This window comes from Excalfactoria chinensis, chromosome 2, assembly GCF_039878825.1.
Source record: "Excalfactoria chinensis isolate bCotChi1 chromosome 2, bCotChi1.hap2, whole genome shotgun sequence".
Lineage (NCBI taxonomy): Eukaryota > Metazoa > Chordata > Aves > Galliformes > Phasianidae > Excalfactoria > Excalfactoria chinensis.
In genome coordinates, this window is record NC_092826.1 from 76,799,141 (window position 1) to 76,816,865 (window position 17,725).

Consider the following 17,725-nt stretch of genomic DNA (forward strand, 5'->3'; position numbering starts at 1 on the left):
ACTGGCAGTAGGCACATGCCCACCTTCTGACACGCAAGTCTGCACGTATGTTCTGTAACAAATGTGAAATATGTTCTGTGACTGAGGCCAGCTGTGCCAGCAACATGTTCAGAAGGGCCACTGGACCGCTACCTAGTGGAAAAACGGCTCCCTCTCCAGTGCTCAGGCACTCTCAAGAGGCATTCTGAAACTGTGTGGATGACTGCAGGCCCACGACAGGACATCCTCCAGCACTCAGCAAGCAGACGGAACTTTGTGACTGGCTTCTCCCAGCCAAACTTCCTGCAGGGATGACTAGTTTCCAAACGCATTAAACAGCCGTGTGAGCACGGCCAAATGCCAGATGGCTGGAAAGAATATTGGAGCAGCCCCATGACGAACGTCTAGCCTTGGCTGCCAGCACCACGCACCATATGCATCACCTCTCAGAGAGGAAGGCCTGGCTGCAACTTGGAAGGGTGACATGGGGATACTACACAGCAAAATTTGTTGGTGAGGCCATGACACAATGAAGAAAGCTTATTTTTTTCCCCTTACTTTCTTCATTGCGCTTAGGGGTCTGCTTTATGATGCCACTTTAACAATAGTATGGATGCAAAATGCTGCTTCAGCAGCAGGACACATCGCTTCCAGCTGAGCAAGAAATACTGTTTCTGTTTAACTCCTCCAAAAGACGACTTTAAGGAATGGTGCAGCATCAACATGTAGGTGGGCACTATAGTTTGAGCTACTTAATTAACTTTGGGCTAGAGGCAGGGAAGCTGATGTTTGCTGTTGGAAAGGACATGAAGCAGAAAGACCTCTCAAAGCCTTGTGCAATAGCTTACAATTACTGGGTCCTCGGAAGCACCCATGATAGCAGAGGCTGTAAGTCTCCAGGTTTTCTGTGCTCTCCCATCTAATCACCATTAAAAGCAGATTTCTGTCTGTGTTTTCTCATGGTGCCACCATTATCCAGGCTGACACCTGCAACTGAGACCAGAACACAAGTTGAATGGAAAACATGGAAACAAAGTAAAAAAAAAAAGATCCTCAGTACAGCATGATAAGCATCTCTCTGTGCAAACCACCAGCTCCGGCTGCAGTTTCAAGACCTCTGTGCTAATCTAACTCTAGTCTGTTACTGAAACAACAGTCCTAACATTCCTACCTGCCCTCCATCATGAGCTAGACCAGGGAATCTGTTTAAACTGCTCTACAGTTCCTTAATTAGACTCACAGATTCACAAGGTAGGAAAGGACCTACGAGATCTTCTAGTCCCACCATCCTCCCATTTACCATTGCACAAGCTACTAAACCATCTCTCGTAGCTCCTCATCCAGATGCCTCTTGAACACTGCCAGGGACGGTGACTCCATCACTTCCCTGGGCAGCCATTCCAGTGCCTGACCACTCTCTGAGAGAAAAAGATTTTCCTTATGTCTAACATAAACCTCTTCTGATACAACTTGCGTCCATTTCCTCGGCTCCTGTTGCCTGGGAGAAGAGGCCAAGTCCTTCCTCATCACAACCTCCCTTCAGGAAGTTGCAGCGGTACTTTCATTTGGATTGATTGCCTGTTCTGGCTTAGTGCTCAGCCTGCCCAAGTGTTGGCATAGGAGGCCTCAGTTTGGGCTGAGGTCAGCTAAAAGCTTTTGTCTCACAGCAAGAGCTTCACAGCACACCAGTCTTAACCCGTCTCACATACACAGCCCGCATCATATTTACACATCTTGCAGAAGTTATACGCAGTTTCAGAGATGGTCAAATGCATATGCCACACTGGCAACATACAAAAATCTGCCCAGACTGACGTGATTCATGCTTTAGTCTGTGAGGTACTTACGTGAGACACACGCAATGAAGGTAGGACTTTGCAGACTCCTAATGAGAGTACGTATGTGAGACTAACAGCTGGCAAAAAAGGTCTAACAACCAGAAAAAAAAACAAACAAAAAACAAACAAAAAACGATTGCCTATTTCTTTTAAATAGGACTTTATAGTTGTTTTTATTTTCAAAAAATACGTCCACTTGGAGAATAAAGCCAAGGCCGTTTCAGTCCCACTGATGTCTATATGACCATCTCCAAATGCAGATTTCAGTCATCACGACAGTATTAATCTCTGTCAGCAGCGCACTCTGATCCACGATGGGATTTTGGCACTCAAGTCCATTAACTTATATTTACAATACAGAAGTGGAAGTTGGTTCATAGAAAGCCAGAGGGTAAACTTAAGGGCAGGAACATTGATCGCTTTATCACGTAGAATGGTGCTTAGTCCTTCTGGAAAGTTCAAGTCTCTTTGTAGTTAGCAGCTGGGCCAGTCCATTCATCAGCATCATAAATATGGTCAACGACATCACCAGCACATAGTGGCTAATGCTGCAAGGAGGAGACAAAACAGAAAATGCAAATTTGCTAAGTAGAAGAATTTCTTCCTTGCATCTAATCTAAATCTCCTCTTTTTTTAGTTTAAAACCGTTCCCACTTGTCCCATCAGTATCAAATCATATAAAGTCAGTTTCCCTCCTGTTTATAAGTTCCCCTGAAGTACTGGAAGGCCACAATAAGTTCTTTCCAGATCCTTCTTTAGACTGAACAAGCCCAGCTCACTCAACCTTTCTCCACAGCAGAGGTATTCCAGTCTTTTGTTCATCTTTGTGGCCCTCCTCTGGGTCTGCTCCAACAGCTCCATGTCTTTATTGTGCTGGGGATCCCAGGCCTGGATGCAGTACACCTGGATGAGACCTCACAAAGGCAGAGCAGGTACCTCCTGGATTGCTTACAGCTTGCCATGTTGCTTTCTCAGCAGACATCTGAGTGACTGAAATCCCCCATCATTAGTTCTGCTAACAATTCCAGCCATCTTGCTGCCCAGAGCACTCTTGCCCTATGAGGTCATGTCTGCCCCTTCCAGCATCAACATACTCAGCCTCTTGAAGGTGTATCCGAGATCACAACACTTCAGCCTAGAGTTTCACATGAAACACTGCTGTAGTCATCTGCATCAGAGCATCCAGAACCACTAGTGTAGATGTTTGTTCATTCCTGGGACTACTGAAGATACTGGGCACTCTGACATGAGAGGTATTGGTGTCTCCACTGTTTCAAAGCAGATGGTTCCTCAGGATGAGTAGGGTAACTTCAGACTTGGTGAAGCCTGAGTTTATTTAGAAAAAAGGATTGCAAAGAGTACTTGCAGGTTTAATGATCTGGAATTTCTGCCTGAGGACTCATTCTGTTTGACAGTTTAGCCACAGAAGAGCAGTAAAGCTCGTAACTGATGCTATCAATCCTCACGACCCCAAGATTGTGACAATTCTGGCACCAGCATAGCGTAATTTAGTTTTGTGAAGCAGAGAAGCACTGGCTCTTAACAAAGCTTGGCCACTAACCAGTGTGAGAGAATAAAAGTAATCCAAAAGTTCACTAATGAGCAGGAGCTCTTCTGCAGCCAGGATACAAGCAACCAAAGGAACTGGTCTGAACAAAGTGGATGGAGAATGCTGAGAGTAACTTGGCTCATGCTGTAAGATTCTTCTGTTTCTATTGAGTCTAATTATAATCTTCTCACAAATACCTTGCTCAAAATGCATACATTTAAGTAATCAGTCACAAAAATCCACCAGCACAAATACACCAACAACTCAGCAAGTGCAATCCATCCCAGCACCCTGCAGCTTGCATCTGTGTCTGCTCTCACCTTGCACACAGTGCAGCTGACAATATTCCCTGCTATGAATGACTGAAGATTTAAATTGTCAGACAGCAGCCATCTTTCCTACGTCCCTCTCCTACAAATATCTCCATCTCTAGCACTAGCTAAGAAGAGCAGCACAGCTACGAGAGCCCAACTCCCACTCTGTTCTGTGGGGAATATACAAAAGCAAGAGCACGAAACATGCTCTCAGCTGGTTGGTGCACTTTGGACTTCGCAACTCACAATGTATTTGTGATTGTCCACGTGTTGTGTGATTGCACAACTCCCTCCAGAACAGCCCTTGGAAGTTCACCTGGGTGTGCTGCAGACTCTGTCCGAGTTTCAGTGCTCTGTGGGAAAGGACATAATGCTGCCAACAAAGTCAAATCCTTGCTGCAGTTGCTTTCATGGTGTAATGTGCCCTAGGGAACTGTACAAGCACTACAGGTACAGAAGCTTGCATAGCATTAAGGAAACAGCCTCTCTGATGAGCAGCTGTGTGGTTTAATATACAATGCACTACTTTAACACCTCACCTTCTCTATTCACATGGCACCAAAATTTTAGTTTTTCACATAGGTAAAAGCAGTACTTACATTCTAGCTTGAAAATGTGAGATCTGAAAATCTGGAGTCAAATGAGGGTCCTGCTTTTATTCCTACAGGCATCCTGAGACAGAGGATAAGCTGCTGCTGAAGGCTTGCTGCCATCAGTACAGTACTTACACAGATGTCTGATTTCCCCTCTGCCCTTTAAGAAGCTTTAGCAGATGTGGGTGCTCATCAATTATTTGCAGGGACAGAGAGGGGTTTTCTCAAAGTAAAAAGTCTCCGCAAACTCCACTTAGCTACCTGTCCGGGACAGGTTCTTCAGGCTTTTATAAAGAACAGAGTGCCACACACACTTTTCTCTTGCTATACTGCACAAGGTTGAATAGCTACACCCCTTTGTCAAAATATCAGACATTCAGAGCAAAGAAAAAAGTGTATGCTATGCCACAGAGCACAATTAAAAACAATTTCAGTTGACTTGTCACGTAATTGCAAACAGCCAGCATCTCTGGGGCTATCAGCAACTTGTACCACAGTGCCTGCAGGCTGCCCTGCTTGGTAAATTAGTTCTCAGGCTGGGGTAATGCTGTAATTAAACAAACAAACAAAGCAAGACTTTTACAGGTACATACCACAACAGCAGTGTGAAAAACTTGATCCCTGGACAGCATAGGTGTACAATCTTGCCTGGATCTGTAGTTATGGTGAAACAGGTAATTCTCAAAAACAACTTCCTTCCTTGGAAGTCAAATCTGAGCTAACAAAAATGAGTGTGATTCTAGGCTCCTGTCAAGTTTGACCCATGCAGAGGAAGGGAATATATCAAGCACAGTGGCGGCAATTGTTATGAAGGACAAGATGGGCAGGGATAGGGAATGTAAAAGAAGCAGTAGCTGGTGTAGGGGAACATGGACTAACTAAGGTAAGGCAGCATGATTCAACAGGAAGGCGACTGTTCTACACATGGATCAAGGTGAGCAGGCAACACTAGTGCTAGAAAAATCTGGCATCCCAAAGGCCTATTTTAGTCACAAGTAAGAAGAAGGAGAATATATGAGGTAATATCCTCTCTTGGTTTTGCTTGTGACAGTGTATATTGGTAAGATATACTAATCCAAGAAAAGAAGAAACAAATATCACTACAAAAGGAGCAAAAATAATCTTTCATCAAACCATGCCTCTTCTCTCAAGTTAGGCTAACTTCTGTGATGGCAGACCTGACTGAAATCTGGGAAGGCAGAGTCACTTGGGACCGAATTAAAACAAGTAGAACAAAGTAATTCATGCAAAGACTTTGCTGAGCTCTTTCCAGAAGAGTCTGAGGACTTTATCTTTACATGATGTGCTGCTTTCACTAAATGCTTGGGTTGGAGGGGACCTTAAAGCCCACCAGTCCCAACCCGGTACCATTGTCAGGGCTGCCACGAGCCCCATCCAACCTGGCCTTGAGCTCCTCCAGGAATGGGGCACCACAGCTTGTCTGGGCAGCTGTGCTAGCACCTCATTTTAGAGACTGTTGATAAACACTATTTTCCTCCTAGACCCAAGAGCTTTCTTTTAATCATCAGACCTAGAACACACCTATCACAAAACCAAAACTGTTTCTACTATGCAAAAACATAAACTGCTTGATCTATGCTTTATGTAAAAGCTTTATGTCCACTGACCTTTGAAACTGCAGAAGAGCAGTTCAGTTGTATTTATATCTATATCTTCCAGCAACTGATAGAAAAATATTGGGAAAATAGTACAGTATATGTCTGGATGAAACTATATAATACTGTCACATTAAAAAGTTTCAAGGGTTTATCTTTACCATCTGCTTAAACAGCTATCTACAAACCGCACATACTATACAGCTATAGTAAGTTTTAAAGGCTATCTATCTCATTTTTTAGAGCTAGATAGATAAAACAATTCTTAAGCCATAGAGAAATCTATTTGAGTGGCAAAGAAGCTGAAAAGCTAGCTATGCCATTTATCTGTTTTACAAAAATATAAGAATCTGTCAGAAACCTCCCCATGACCACGTACTAAATACTAATAAATTAAAAGTACTGGGAAGACTGCATTATTCTATCTGTGAAACATAAGGGTGGGTTCTTGTACAGCTTATGATCCAATTTAGGGTTACCTTAAAACATACAGGTACAGGGTATGGTTAGTAGATCTCAGAAGCCTGCATAACCAACTGCTGTGAATTCTACATTCACTGCAAGACTATACCCTGTTCTTACATCTAAACTACAATAAACAATCCGGTAAGGTCATGTTGATTTTAGTACTACTATTAGGCAGAGGGGCTTGAACACTTTCTAAGAAGCCATAAATAATTATGATAATTCATAGTTTCCTGAGAAGAGGAAATCAATGGCAGGTTTACGATTTGATGAATATGGTACTACAGGACTGTGTGTTAGGTGTACTGTTGTTCAGCATTGCATTAATTATCTGGAAGAAAGGGAGAAGTAAAAATCCCTTGTCGCTGACAGACAATACTTGAAAGGTACTACTGTATTCAACTGGAAGAAAAAAGGCGTTGTTAAGGCAGATATGAGGCATGGCAGACCGAGATGCAACAGCCAGGAGTGAAATTAAAAAACGAAAATGTATCAGTTAAGCAAGCAAAAACTACTTCCAAACAATAAGAGAGATCCCCTAGGAAACAAAACACCGCCATAAAACAGCAATGAAGCCTTATTTTTTGTTTTCCCTGAGGTTTTTAAAATCAGATTTTACATATGAAAATAGCGAGCACCGCTACTGAAAAACCCAGGTATTACCTAATGAGCATCTCCTACTGAACGTGTATGTTCTTACTGAGAATACATTCAAAAATTTTGAGGTGTGGTAATTAGAAAATTCAGAGAACTCCATCATCACAAAAAAAAGAATGAGTGGAAATACACATCAGAAACAAATGCAAAATGCACAGCATTTCAGAGGACTTCAAAGGAACTAATCTCTTGCTATTCACCAGCCGACTAAATTGCTGCTTTTCCACTCTGATTTCAACCATCTTGTAAAGTAGTAATATAAAAAGAACCTGAAAACTGCGTTCCCCCACTATCAGTGCCACAAGGAAAAGAAAAAAAGAAAAGAAAATGGAAAAGAAAAAGCTGTCAAGAGCTGTCCCTAAGGGTGCTCCTATTCTTTGTTCCATGAAATTCCACACAGGTTTTGCTGAGGTAGAAATGGCTAGAAAAAAAGCAACCACCATTTCCTTAACTGACTCTCAGTCTTCTCAGGAAAATGTTGGCAACTTCTAAAATGTCAGCTGCAAGGGGATATTTTCAGACCTTGCTATCAAAGCAACAACAGACAACACTGCAAGAGGAATGCCACAGAGCTGTCAGAGGGGCTGTAAGAAGAGGACAGGAAAGAGCCATGTTAGTATCTCTCTCTCCCGCTGATTTTGGGAATTGCCCAAAGCCCCATGAAGTTCATTTTTCAGGAATAAACAAAACAGAATCTTCTACTGTTGCCCGCTGATTTTGTAAAGCTTGAGGATCACATGTTGACAAATCTGCTCAGGTTCAGGGGTCAGAACACTGCTCATGCTAAGGAAGAGAAAAACTGCTTCAGTTCTGCCTGAAGCTTCACCTTTTTTTCTAATGCAGCCAAGTCAGTCTTAACTTATGTTCTTACACACACACATACTATACATAAAGAGACTACAGCATAATAACGTAGGTTGTGAAGTCAAGCACTCAAAAGTGAATTAATGGCAAATTTAAGGCTGCCAGAGCATTGTGCATTACCATATTAAAAATTAATCACAAACACTTTTTCAAAAAGAATTCTTTCAATGCTTTCTTCAGTGCTCAGACACACATTGAGAGGCAGAAATACATATGTATGTAATAGGCTCCCCTGAGCTCTCGGGAACAAAGCCTACCTCCAGCTGAAACAGATCCAACAATCTATCCCAGGTGTAAATGGCTGTGCTATGAAGACTGTACATCAGAAACAAAGTTTTGGGTTACTTGTGATTTTTTTTTTGGTTTTGCTTGTCAGCTTCCAATTAGAAAGCTTCTTGCTCAGCTAAGCAGATCTCTTCTGAGGTCTTTAATATCCTTACTAAACTACCAGTGTAAATTACCAAATGGGCTGGATTATTCTCTACATATTCCCTTCTAAACTTACTACAGGATATAATCTATTCCCATAACTCAGGGAAGGTAAGTCTGATACCTACTTGTTATTTCTGGGCAACTCACAAATAAGAACGCATGGTTGAAAATCTAGCTGATGATGTACACTGTAGGACTTCGCTATTCAGAACGCATCCACTTGCTATAACTATGATTTGTATGTCTAAATGCTACAGATTTATTCTCCCCGAGCTGAGGGTAGGATTAATTGAAGCGTTGGTACCCACCAACATACGTGCAAAATGTTCATTAATTCACGGCGGATCTTATATGGAAGTTTAACCAGACTTAAGACAATTAACTACTTTGATAAATTACGACGTTAACAGTAATTAAAACTAATTACAGTGCAAATCAGTAATTAAGATATTTTTTTGTGTGATTATTGTTCTTTAGGAATAAAACGAATACTGCTAACAGGATTTTTTGCCATGCTGGATCAACTGCCTATTCCATGTTGCTCTGGCACAGATTTTAAGACACAAGTTTTAGCTGGGGATATATCTACATGCGTATGTGGATGTACGTGTGGGACACTCACATGCATGAGTGTTTTAAGTACAGGGATCATCACTGAAGCATTTGATTAAGGAGAGTAATTGGAAAAAATTACAAAGAGTTTGAGTAGATAAACAACAATATTAACCTCTGAGCCTTCTCAAAATGCAAAAGAGGCAAAAAATACTGTACCTTGTTCCTATGTCAAGCCAGCTTCCGTAATCTTTAACCAAAAAGAAGAAGTGCTAGGAAATAAAACAACTTCCATTAGTACATCAACAGTGCACAGTTCAAAACAAACTCAAAACTAGTGTTTTCAGGTTGTTTACTCCAAGTTTCTAATTCAAGTAGAACAAGGGCAGGACCTTTCCAGGAATGCTCATTTGGACCAAACAGAAAAATACTCTAAGAGCCAGAAACAGACTTAACGTGGTATCAAATATGAGCAGTTAAAGATGGACCGAGTTCTCTTCCTGTTTGCAAGAAACAGAGATTACCACCAGATAGCCTTTTCAATAAGTCAGTCCACCTTGTTGCTTAAAATAACAGGTTCCCAAATAATGACTAGTATCAAAAAGAAGAGTGTATATTGTTTTCACAGAAATCTGCCACAAATGTTGGGCAACTCCAACAGTTTTTCATCTTTAACATGGCAATAAAGCCATGAAAGACAGAATGGAACCTTTAGTGAATTCTAGCTTATGGTCACATGAAACACTTGGAAGATTCAAGACCACAAACCAATGTTTTTCCACTACTTCTTCTGCTTCATATGCACACTGTTTCTGCATATCACAACACTTTGGTCAGACTTTCTTTGTACACCAACTATATACTTACTAATTGTTTTAAAATCATTAAGTCAATATAGGAGAATGTGTGAGGTACAAGATACTGGGGCTTGCTAAACACAACTACTCCACACATCTGTACTCCTCTTTACATTTTAGACTGATTCTATTAGTGAAACACTGAGTGTGATTGACTAATATTTTAACCCTTTTCCTTCAGAAGTTATCAAGAATCCGTTTAGTAAAAAGACGTCCTTGGAATAAAGCAAAACTACACCTTCTCAGTTTCTTACTCTACAGTCAAATTAGTCACTCGGTTTTGTGAGATCCGTAGATCACACTATATTGTACACTGTAATTTACAATGATACCATAACTGGAATACTTATACCAAAGTGGCTAAACTCAACCAGCATACATGAAGAGAAAACACAGACTCTTAAACGATCTCTGCTGATTTGATGATATTGTTGCTGTTTAACACAGCAGGTGGCTAAGGACCATCCAGTCATTTGTTCACTTATTCCCCCCTCCCCTTACCAGTGTGACTGGGGAGAGAATTGATGAGAACAAAGTGGAACCCGTGGGATGAGATATTAAGGGGTGCTATTTGCTAAGTTGAAGACAGTTAAAGGAGAACTACAAAAACGTACATTTAATCTGTGAAAACTATATTGGGTTATTATTGTTCAGATTTGGGTTGTTTCAATTAGCTTTGACTGTGGACACAAAACTGTCTTAAGATTTCATTGCTTAAGAGTTTGTTATGAAGGGCACAAAATCTCTTTTCTCAGATGTTGCAGATCTCCTGAACTCTGGCATCACTAACATTGAAAATGATGTGTAACACATATTTTCCTTTGTGTCTCTTTTTCAAGGAAAAGTGGGGGGTCATGAGGAGGAGGCTCACATTCCTGAAAAATTAAGCCTGGCACAAAGCTAAAATTGATTTAAGCATTGCTTAAGAATTTGATCAGAAAGCACATGAAAAACTCAGATTAAGTTGTTACTTCTTTTTTGTCTCTTGCTATTATAAGAGCATTATTTCTTCAGAAGCTTTAATTACACAAAATTCAAAGAGTGGTGACTGCAGGAGTATTATCTCCGAATTATGCTAGGATTTCAATTCATTGCCCTAGCTACAAAAACTTAGAAGTCTGAAACAAATTTAGATCCCCACATGGAGTTAGTAGAGCCCCCTTGGCTCCATCTTATTTGAAGAGAATGTGCAACAACTTACCAAAGCCATTATGTCGGAAATCACAAGAACAATGAGGAAAAGGCTGCAAAGAAAAAAACAGAACCAGACTATTATCCAACATACACGGCCACAGACACTGCAAAGCTTACTAAAATCCCTACAAAGAAATTAAAATAAGACACAATTTCTTGTGCTTGCCTTTTAAACCACTCGGCTACTTTTGCATTTATTAGAGAACTATTAAAATACATGACTAGAACATTTGGTATTTATAATCCCACCCTGCTTGAAACAGGCATTTCACATTAGCAGTTTCAATTTTGCAACAGAGAAACCTAACACGAGTCATTTAGCAAAGAAAAAAAAAGCATGTTGGAAGCAGCGCCTGTCCATTCCTGACACTGGGAGCTCGTGCAGCAGCTAAGCCAAATAAAGCTGATTTAGAAGCTTGAGGATGGATTCAAGAGTGAACAGAACTGTTTTGGATAAGGAGATAACTGATCTGATTGGTCCTACTCTGACATCCTCCCTGCTGAACAAAATACATGCCTCCTTTTCAGAGCTCTGGGCTCCTGTAAGCTCTTCAAGCAAGGCATAGCATTTTGGTGGCATGCTCCCAGACTCCTGAGAGCCTGCCAGGCAGCAGGTTACTTCTGGGAAGTAGACTGCAGCCAATAAAATGAACCAGAAGGGAGCACGTAGAGCTATTTTTTTTCCCCATTAACCTAATGTTCTTTTCATTAAACTATGTAAATCCTAAATTGCATGAAAGCAATTACTACAACTGGTTAAAACTAGTTCCTAGTTAATGACACTGAAGCAATGTAGCAAGAAGCTGACCCATTAGCAGAGAAGTCTTTAAGTATAATACAGCTAATTTGTCAGTTGTATCATCATAAATCCACAAAGCCTTTTTCGAGAGGAAATGTTCTGCTGCAGCATTGAATAATCTTGTACAGGGGGATACCCATACCATTGTCTTCTGACAAGAAAGGGGTTCTGCTATTGCTTAAATCAGCTATGTTTCATTGGTGAACTAGCATGCTACAAACCTACTGCATCTCACTGAAAGGCCTCCTTCCTCTCACCTATGGCTCAGATTGGATGCTGCAATCTTGCAGTGTCTAGGAAGCACTCAGCTAGAGGGCTGTTTTCACAGGCAAGTTACAGGAGAATCCTGACAGAATATTCTCCATGAACAGCAAAGCAAAACAAAACAAAACAAAACAAACAAAAAGAAAAGAAAAAAAAAAGTAATTCTTTTATCTATAAACAGGAGCTTGGGAGTAGTTGAGTGAAATCACAAAAATCTGCTTTGTGCTGTTCTGAACTGCAGGAAACCTTTCACAATGGAAGGACAACGCTAATTTCAGGGCATGTTTAGAACACTACAAAAACAAGACTGCTGCCTGTGATGGTTTAATTTAGCTAGCAGGGGTAGCAGGAGCGATAATGAGAGTGCAGTGCAGGCTCTGGGATGCACTGACAATCAGAGCACAACTCCTCCAGGGAACCTGGGCACATCTTGTGGTTTCTGTCTCGTTCTCAAGTGGATGCTGAGGCAGTATCTTTGCTATTGTTACCTGAGCAGTTAAACGAAGCCAGCACAAAATCCTAACCTGAGGTACAGTCACAGTCTCAGAGTTGTAAACGTGAACTTGCACTTCACAGTTTATATAACGTCACCTCTCACACACACAGACATTTCATAGAAGCCTGCAATAGTTCTGGCATCACAAGCATTCCTAAGTTGGGAAACACTGACCTTTATGATGCCTGATCCCTATATATGTAAATTGCTAGCTGATCTTCTGAACATCCCCACTTCCTTGTGGTCTAAGGTTGCCATGTACATCCTAGCACTGGGTTGCCTTATAATAGGGAGACAGCAGGCAGGGCACAGATGGGATGAGAACAAACTGAAAGGCACAGGGTATCACAGTCAACATGGGCAACTTCCCCCAGCTTAGCTGAGGTATAAATTCACTGCAGTACCCCTGCCACTGTCAAGTGAGACCCTCAGTCAACCTCACACAAGATCCTGCCAGGACAAATTCAAAACAAGATGGCTGACCAGGACCACCTTCATGTCAGCACCATGATGAGCAGAAGTTGGGTACTCTTCTCACGTTCTCTCTAAAAAAGTATTTAGAGATGGAGAAAGAACTGGCTGTCCTACTGCAAGGAAGAAATTGTTTACTCAGAGGGCAGTGAGGCAGTGGCACAGCTGCCCAGAGAAGCTGCGGTGCCCCATCCCTGGATGGGCTTAAGGGCAGGTTGGATGATGCTCTCGGCAGCCTGATCTAGTGGATAGCAGCCCTGTCCATGGCAGGGGGTTGGGACTGAGTAGGTATTAATGTCCCTTCCAACCTAAGTCACATATTTTGTTGTCTTTTTTTTAAATGCTACTCACGATGAGCTCAATGCTCTGAATTGGTTACATTAGAAATAGGTTATTTTTAAAATATTTTACTACTGGCAGAGTTGCAATATAAAACAAAAGTCAAACTTCAGGTTCCACTCATTTTTCTACATTATGAGGAAAAAAGTGCTCCTTCTGTGTATTGTCAAGAAAGAGTATTAAATATCACTGCTTCAGACAAAGCACACACTTCCATTTATAATCATTTATCACAATGAAAAGAACTCCTGAGCCTGCAAAATCACTGAACAAAAAATACAAACCACATCAACAAGTAGAAGTAACATCGTAGCATATTATTTTATTATTTAGACTGAGATTTGACAATTCTGAATTCTTGGCAGAACAGATTTGAAACCCCTACTAGTACAGCAATACAGCACTTACTGTACCTCTTAGATGACAGCTGTGTTGTGACTTGAACGGCTTCAAAAGCACATGATACCAGAACAAATGGTATTACAACCTGTTTAAAACACAAACAACATTTCTGTTTATAACTGTATTTACAAAACAACCTGGCAGGTTGTGGAAATATTTTCCAGATTTTGAAATTATCACAGAATGTGTATGTTAGAAAAACAAAATATTGGCAAGAAAAGGTGGAAACATATTCTGCAAAAAGTATGTTTAATAAACAAACAGAAAATCCCTCCTGTGGTTGTAGCTGAACTGCAGTGAAACAAACCATGAGGCAATATGGAAAACTATAATTAAAACACCCTGATGATCCTCACTTCATTTAACCCTTTTTAGCACTGATGATAAATACTTCAGCAAGGCCAGAGGAAAAAACTGTTGAGATAAGATCTCACATGACAGATGTAGAGGTCCAAGCAATGTAAAATAGGCCAATCTCAGCCATCAAAAAATATTTAAAAAACAAAATATAGCATGTATTCAGCAAGAGAAAAGTTCACACTGCCCTCCAAACCCAAGTAAAGCGAATGAAAACAGTTCAGTAATTTAAGAAGAAAAACATGAGTGTTGCCTTTTGCTCCTTCCAAAGTTGACTTGCATTCCTTAAGTTAGATGTGTAAAAGCATCACGATTCTTAAAGGATAAGAGCTGCTCCCTAGGATCCCAAAGATCTTCACTGACCAGTGTCCTGAAGTATAAACGTAACATAAGCCTGCTTTCCCAAGGACAGAAAAAGCAAAAGGGCAGAGGCAGGAACTAGTGCATATCTTAAAGAAATCCATGTATTCCCTATTTTCCTTCCTGTTTTTATCTCTGCCTCGGGCAGATAAGAAGAGAGCTCGCATACCTTGCCTGTAAGCAAGAAGTGCGATCCCGTCTCTAATAGATCATTAAGATATTAAAAACATGTTAAAAATAGTACTCATTGTAACAGTGACAGTCAAGTCAGTAAAACACCCAAAGCTCATACTTAACGTAATGTAGATAGATGAAACTAATAAACAAATGTATATATTCCCTCAATGTTTCTGTAGATATTATACTATGGGGAAAACTTACCATTTAAAAAAATTATTTAGAGGTCTTTTCAACATCTGAAACCTCCAGTTTAATACAATAAACCAAACTAATGCTGTTAAATTATACTTCCCCTCCAGTTTAGCTTATTTCCTTTGGGAATCAGAATTTAGCTCTAGAAACACTATAAAGGCTGAAAGCTTCACACATGGATGAGAAGGCTAATGAAGCTCAAACAAAGATATAGGTTTTTGTAACAACTGCGTACGTGATATATCATTTATTAAATGGTACTTTGAGAAAATTTCACTCCGGTAGAACTACTAACCTTCAACAGAAGCAAGCCTCCCATCATAAAGGGACTGAACACAGTCAGGAAACAATAGACAGATGCAGGATCAAAACTAGAAAAAACATGAAAAAGACATTACAAAGCGTCCTCAAAATGGCACTGCATTTAAAAACATTGCATTTAGTTAATCCTGTGCATATGCATTTTTAGACAAGGTTTCCAGATTTCTCTGCTCTTGTTCGAGTATTGAATTAGCAAGGACTGTTTACACTTCACTTTTCTTTCACTACAATTTTCTTTGCTGGTGTCTTCTGGGGAGCAATGCTATCAACAGCCATTGAGTTCTCTCCACTCCTTTCTATGCAATAGAAATTGAGAAGACCTTTTAACCAGTGTCAGCACTTAGGGAACATATTACAGAGAGCAGAAACAATATCACTAGTTATCAATATTAATCATCAAATATTGCTTTAATTCTGCTGCCCTATTTTTGCTGACAAAACTTGTATTTGGTACATCAAATAGGATGAACTTTTGTAGCCTACTGTTTTCTCAAAATGAATGAATACTATTTACCTGTTAACAGATGCTATGTTTCCAGTGCCAAAAAAGGCTGTCACGATGAAGAAAACCTACATGTATTTAAGGAAAACACACCACAGAAACAGTTGCAGTAGAACAAAGCATTTTCCCCTTCATTCCAATCTACTCCCCAAATCCTGTCATGAAACTCCAATAAGCAGACCCCTATTACAGTTTCCCACTGCAAGAAGACAATCAAAGCACTGTCTAGCTCTACCCAAGATTTCAGATATGATTGTGTCAAATTTTACTGACAGAAGCTGCATGCGTAACGTTTTAGTGGCTGTTCTAAAGTCTCTGTCAAAAACTCAGCAGCTTGCTTTCTGGGCTTCTAGCAAGATAGGAACATACCTGGATACAAAAGAGCACGCATTTTTGCTGATATTTTGCATCACCAAACAAAACAGGTGGCTGTACTGAGGAATCAAATGTGGAAGAGGCAGTTCGCCATGAAATAAGACTAAAGGTTGGGTTGCTATCCCTCCTATAACTTTGTTGTCCAAAGGCTATGCTGAGCCTTTCTATTGCAACATGGGACTCCCACTGTACTCAGGGGAGGTAGGACAACTCTTGCACAATCAGTACAGCTAGAAATTTTACCAACCTACCCTGTTCATCTAGATATGATGACTGACACTATAGCAGCCCATTAAAGATTTTTCTACCTTCTGAGATCATTGGGGCCCATTATGACTCACACCTCTTTGATCACAGAATGGTTTTAACTGCCCTCTCCTCTCCTCTCCTCTCCTCTCCTCTCCTCTCCTCTCCTCTCCTCTCCTCTCCTCTCCTCTCCTCTCCTCTCCTCTCCTCTCCTCTCCTCTCCTCTCCTCTCCTCTCCTCTCCTCTCCTCTCCTCTCCTCTCCTCTCCTCTCCTCTCCTCTCCTCTCCTCTCCTCTCTTTCCATTTCACCAGGCAGAGAGTTTGTGACAATGACTCCTGCTGCTAGAACACCCTCTGGGTCCTTCCGCTCCTGTTACAGCCACCGCATCAGATCATTTAAGTCTCTGCATAAACAGCTTGCTACCAACTATTCAGCAGAATTGTTGTGATTCTGCACACAATGTTTCTGAAAGATTAGGTCAGCATAACTACAGAAATTATACCTCCCAAGTGTATCACATCATTTCAAGTTTAGTAACACAGCAGTCTAACAGCATAGCGCAAATCTGCCAGTTGAGATTTATAAGAACAACAATTCTGTAATAAAACAGAAAAAAAAATACCAGTGACACATAGGTCTAATCAAAATGCTAAGCATATGCAATCTGGATCTTCTTCTGGAAGATAAGGCTGTAAGGTCTCTCAGTGCAGGCTGACTTTTGGGCCCTATAGACAAAGCCCGAAAGATTATTTTCAAGATACACAACTCACAGGGTTGCAGATGCAGCATGATTGTTCTAATAGAAAAGGCCTCTAATAACACTATTTCTAATTGTTGTACATATCTAAATTTTAAAAAACAAACAAACATCCATGCCTTTTGAGCTAGAATGTATCATACCTTATCTCTGCATAGGAGACTGCAAATTGTGTATTCTTTTCAAGACCTGAACAGAATACATTCAAGTGTTTTCAAGTTAGATAAGATTAAAGTACTATGTTTATGTGTTTGAGATTATGAGGTAGTATACTGAAGTTTTAAAAAACAATCTCTCGTGTCATTAGTGTTAGGACTAGAGGGAATGGTTTCAGGCTGCAGCAGGGAGGATTCAGGCTGGACATTAGGAAGTATTACTTCTCAGAAAGGGTGGTCATGCACTGGAATGGACTGCCCAGGGAGGTGGTGGAGTCACTGACCATGGGGGCGTTCAAGGAACAACTGGATGTTGTGCTGAGGGACATGGTTTAGTGGGAGCTATTGGTAATAGGTGAATGGTTGGACTGGATGATCTTTTAGGTCTTTTCCAACCTTGGTGATTCTCTGATTCTATGATAATCATATTGTTTTTTGAGGGGTTGGTTAATTTTTAGGATTTAACAGCAATAATTTCACTACAAGATTATTTTTTGTTTAAAACCCAGAAAAGTAACAAGTAAAGTAGATGAACTTGCTGCAAGATTTGATAAGCTGTTCTTCAGATAAACTGGATAGAGAACACATGTTCTACACC

General features: G+C 40.6%; 1 protein-coding gene across 3 annotated transcripts in view; it reads right to left on the reverse strand.

Annotated features, from left to right (window-relative positions):
* Positions 1-1,948: 1,948 nt before the first annotated feature.
* PIGN (phosphatidylinositol glycan anchor biosynthesis class N) overlaps positions 1,949-17,725 on the reverse strand; it is a 100,043-nt gene continuing 84,266 nt past the window's right edge. For all 3 annotated transcript variants that reach the window (XM_072327790.1, XM_072327791.1, XM_072327792.1), the window contains exons 24-29: positions 15,606-15,661; positions 15,066-15,141; positions 13,693-13,766; positions 10,918-10,960; positions 9,079-9,131; positions 1,949-2,365 (exon numbers count right to left, since the gene is read on the reverse strand). In XM_072327790.1, coding sequence (XP_072183891.1) covers positions 2,242-2,365; positions 9,079-9,131; positions 10,918-10,960; positions 13,693-13,766; positions 15,066-15,141; positions 15,606-15,661 — 426 coding nt within the window. In that variant the 3' untranslated portion in view covers positions 1,949-2,241. The remainder of the gene's footprint in view (positions 2,366-9,078; positions 9,132-10,917; positions 10,961-13,692; positions 13,767-15,065; positions 15,142-15,605; positions 15,662-17,725) is intronic.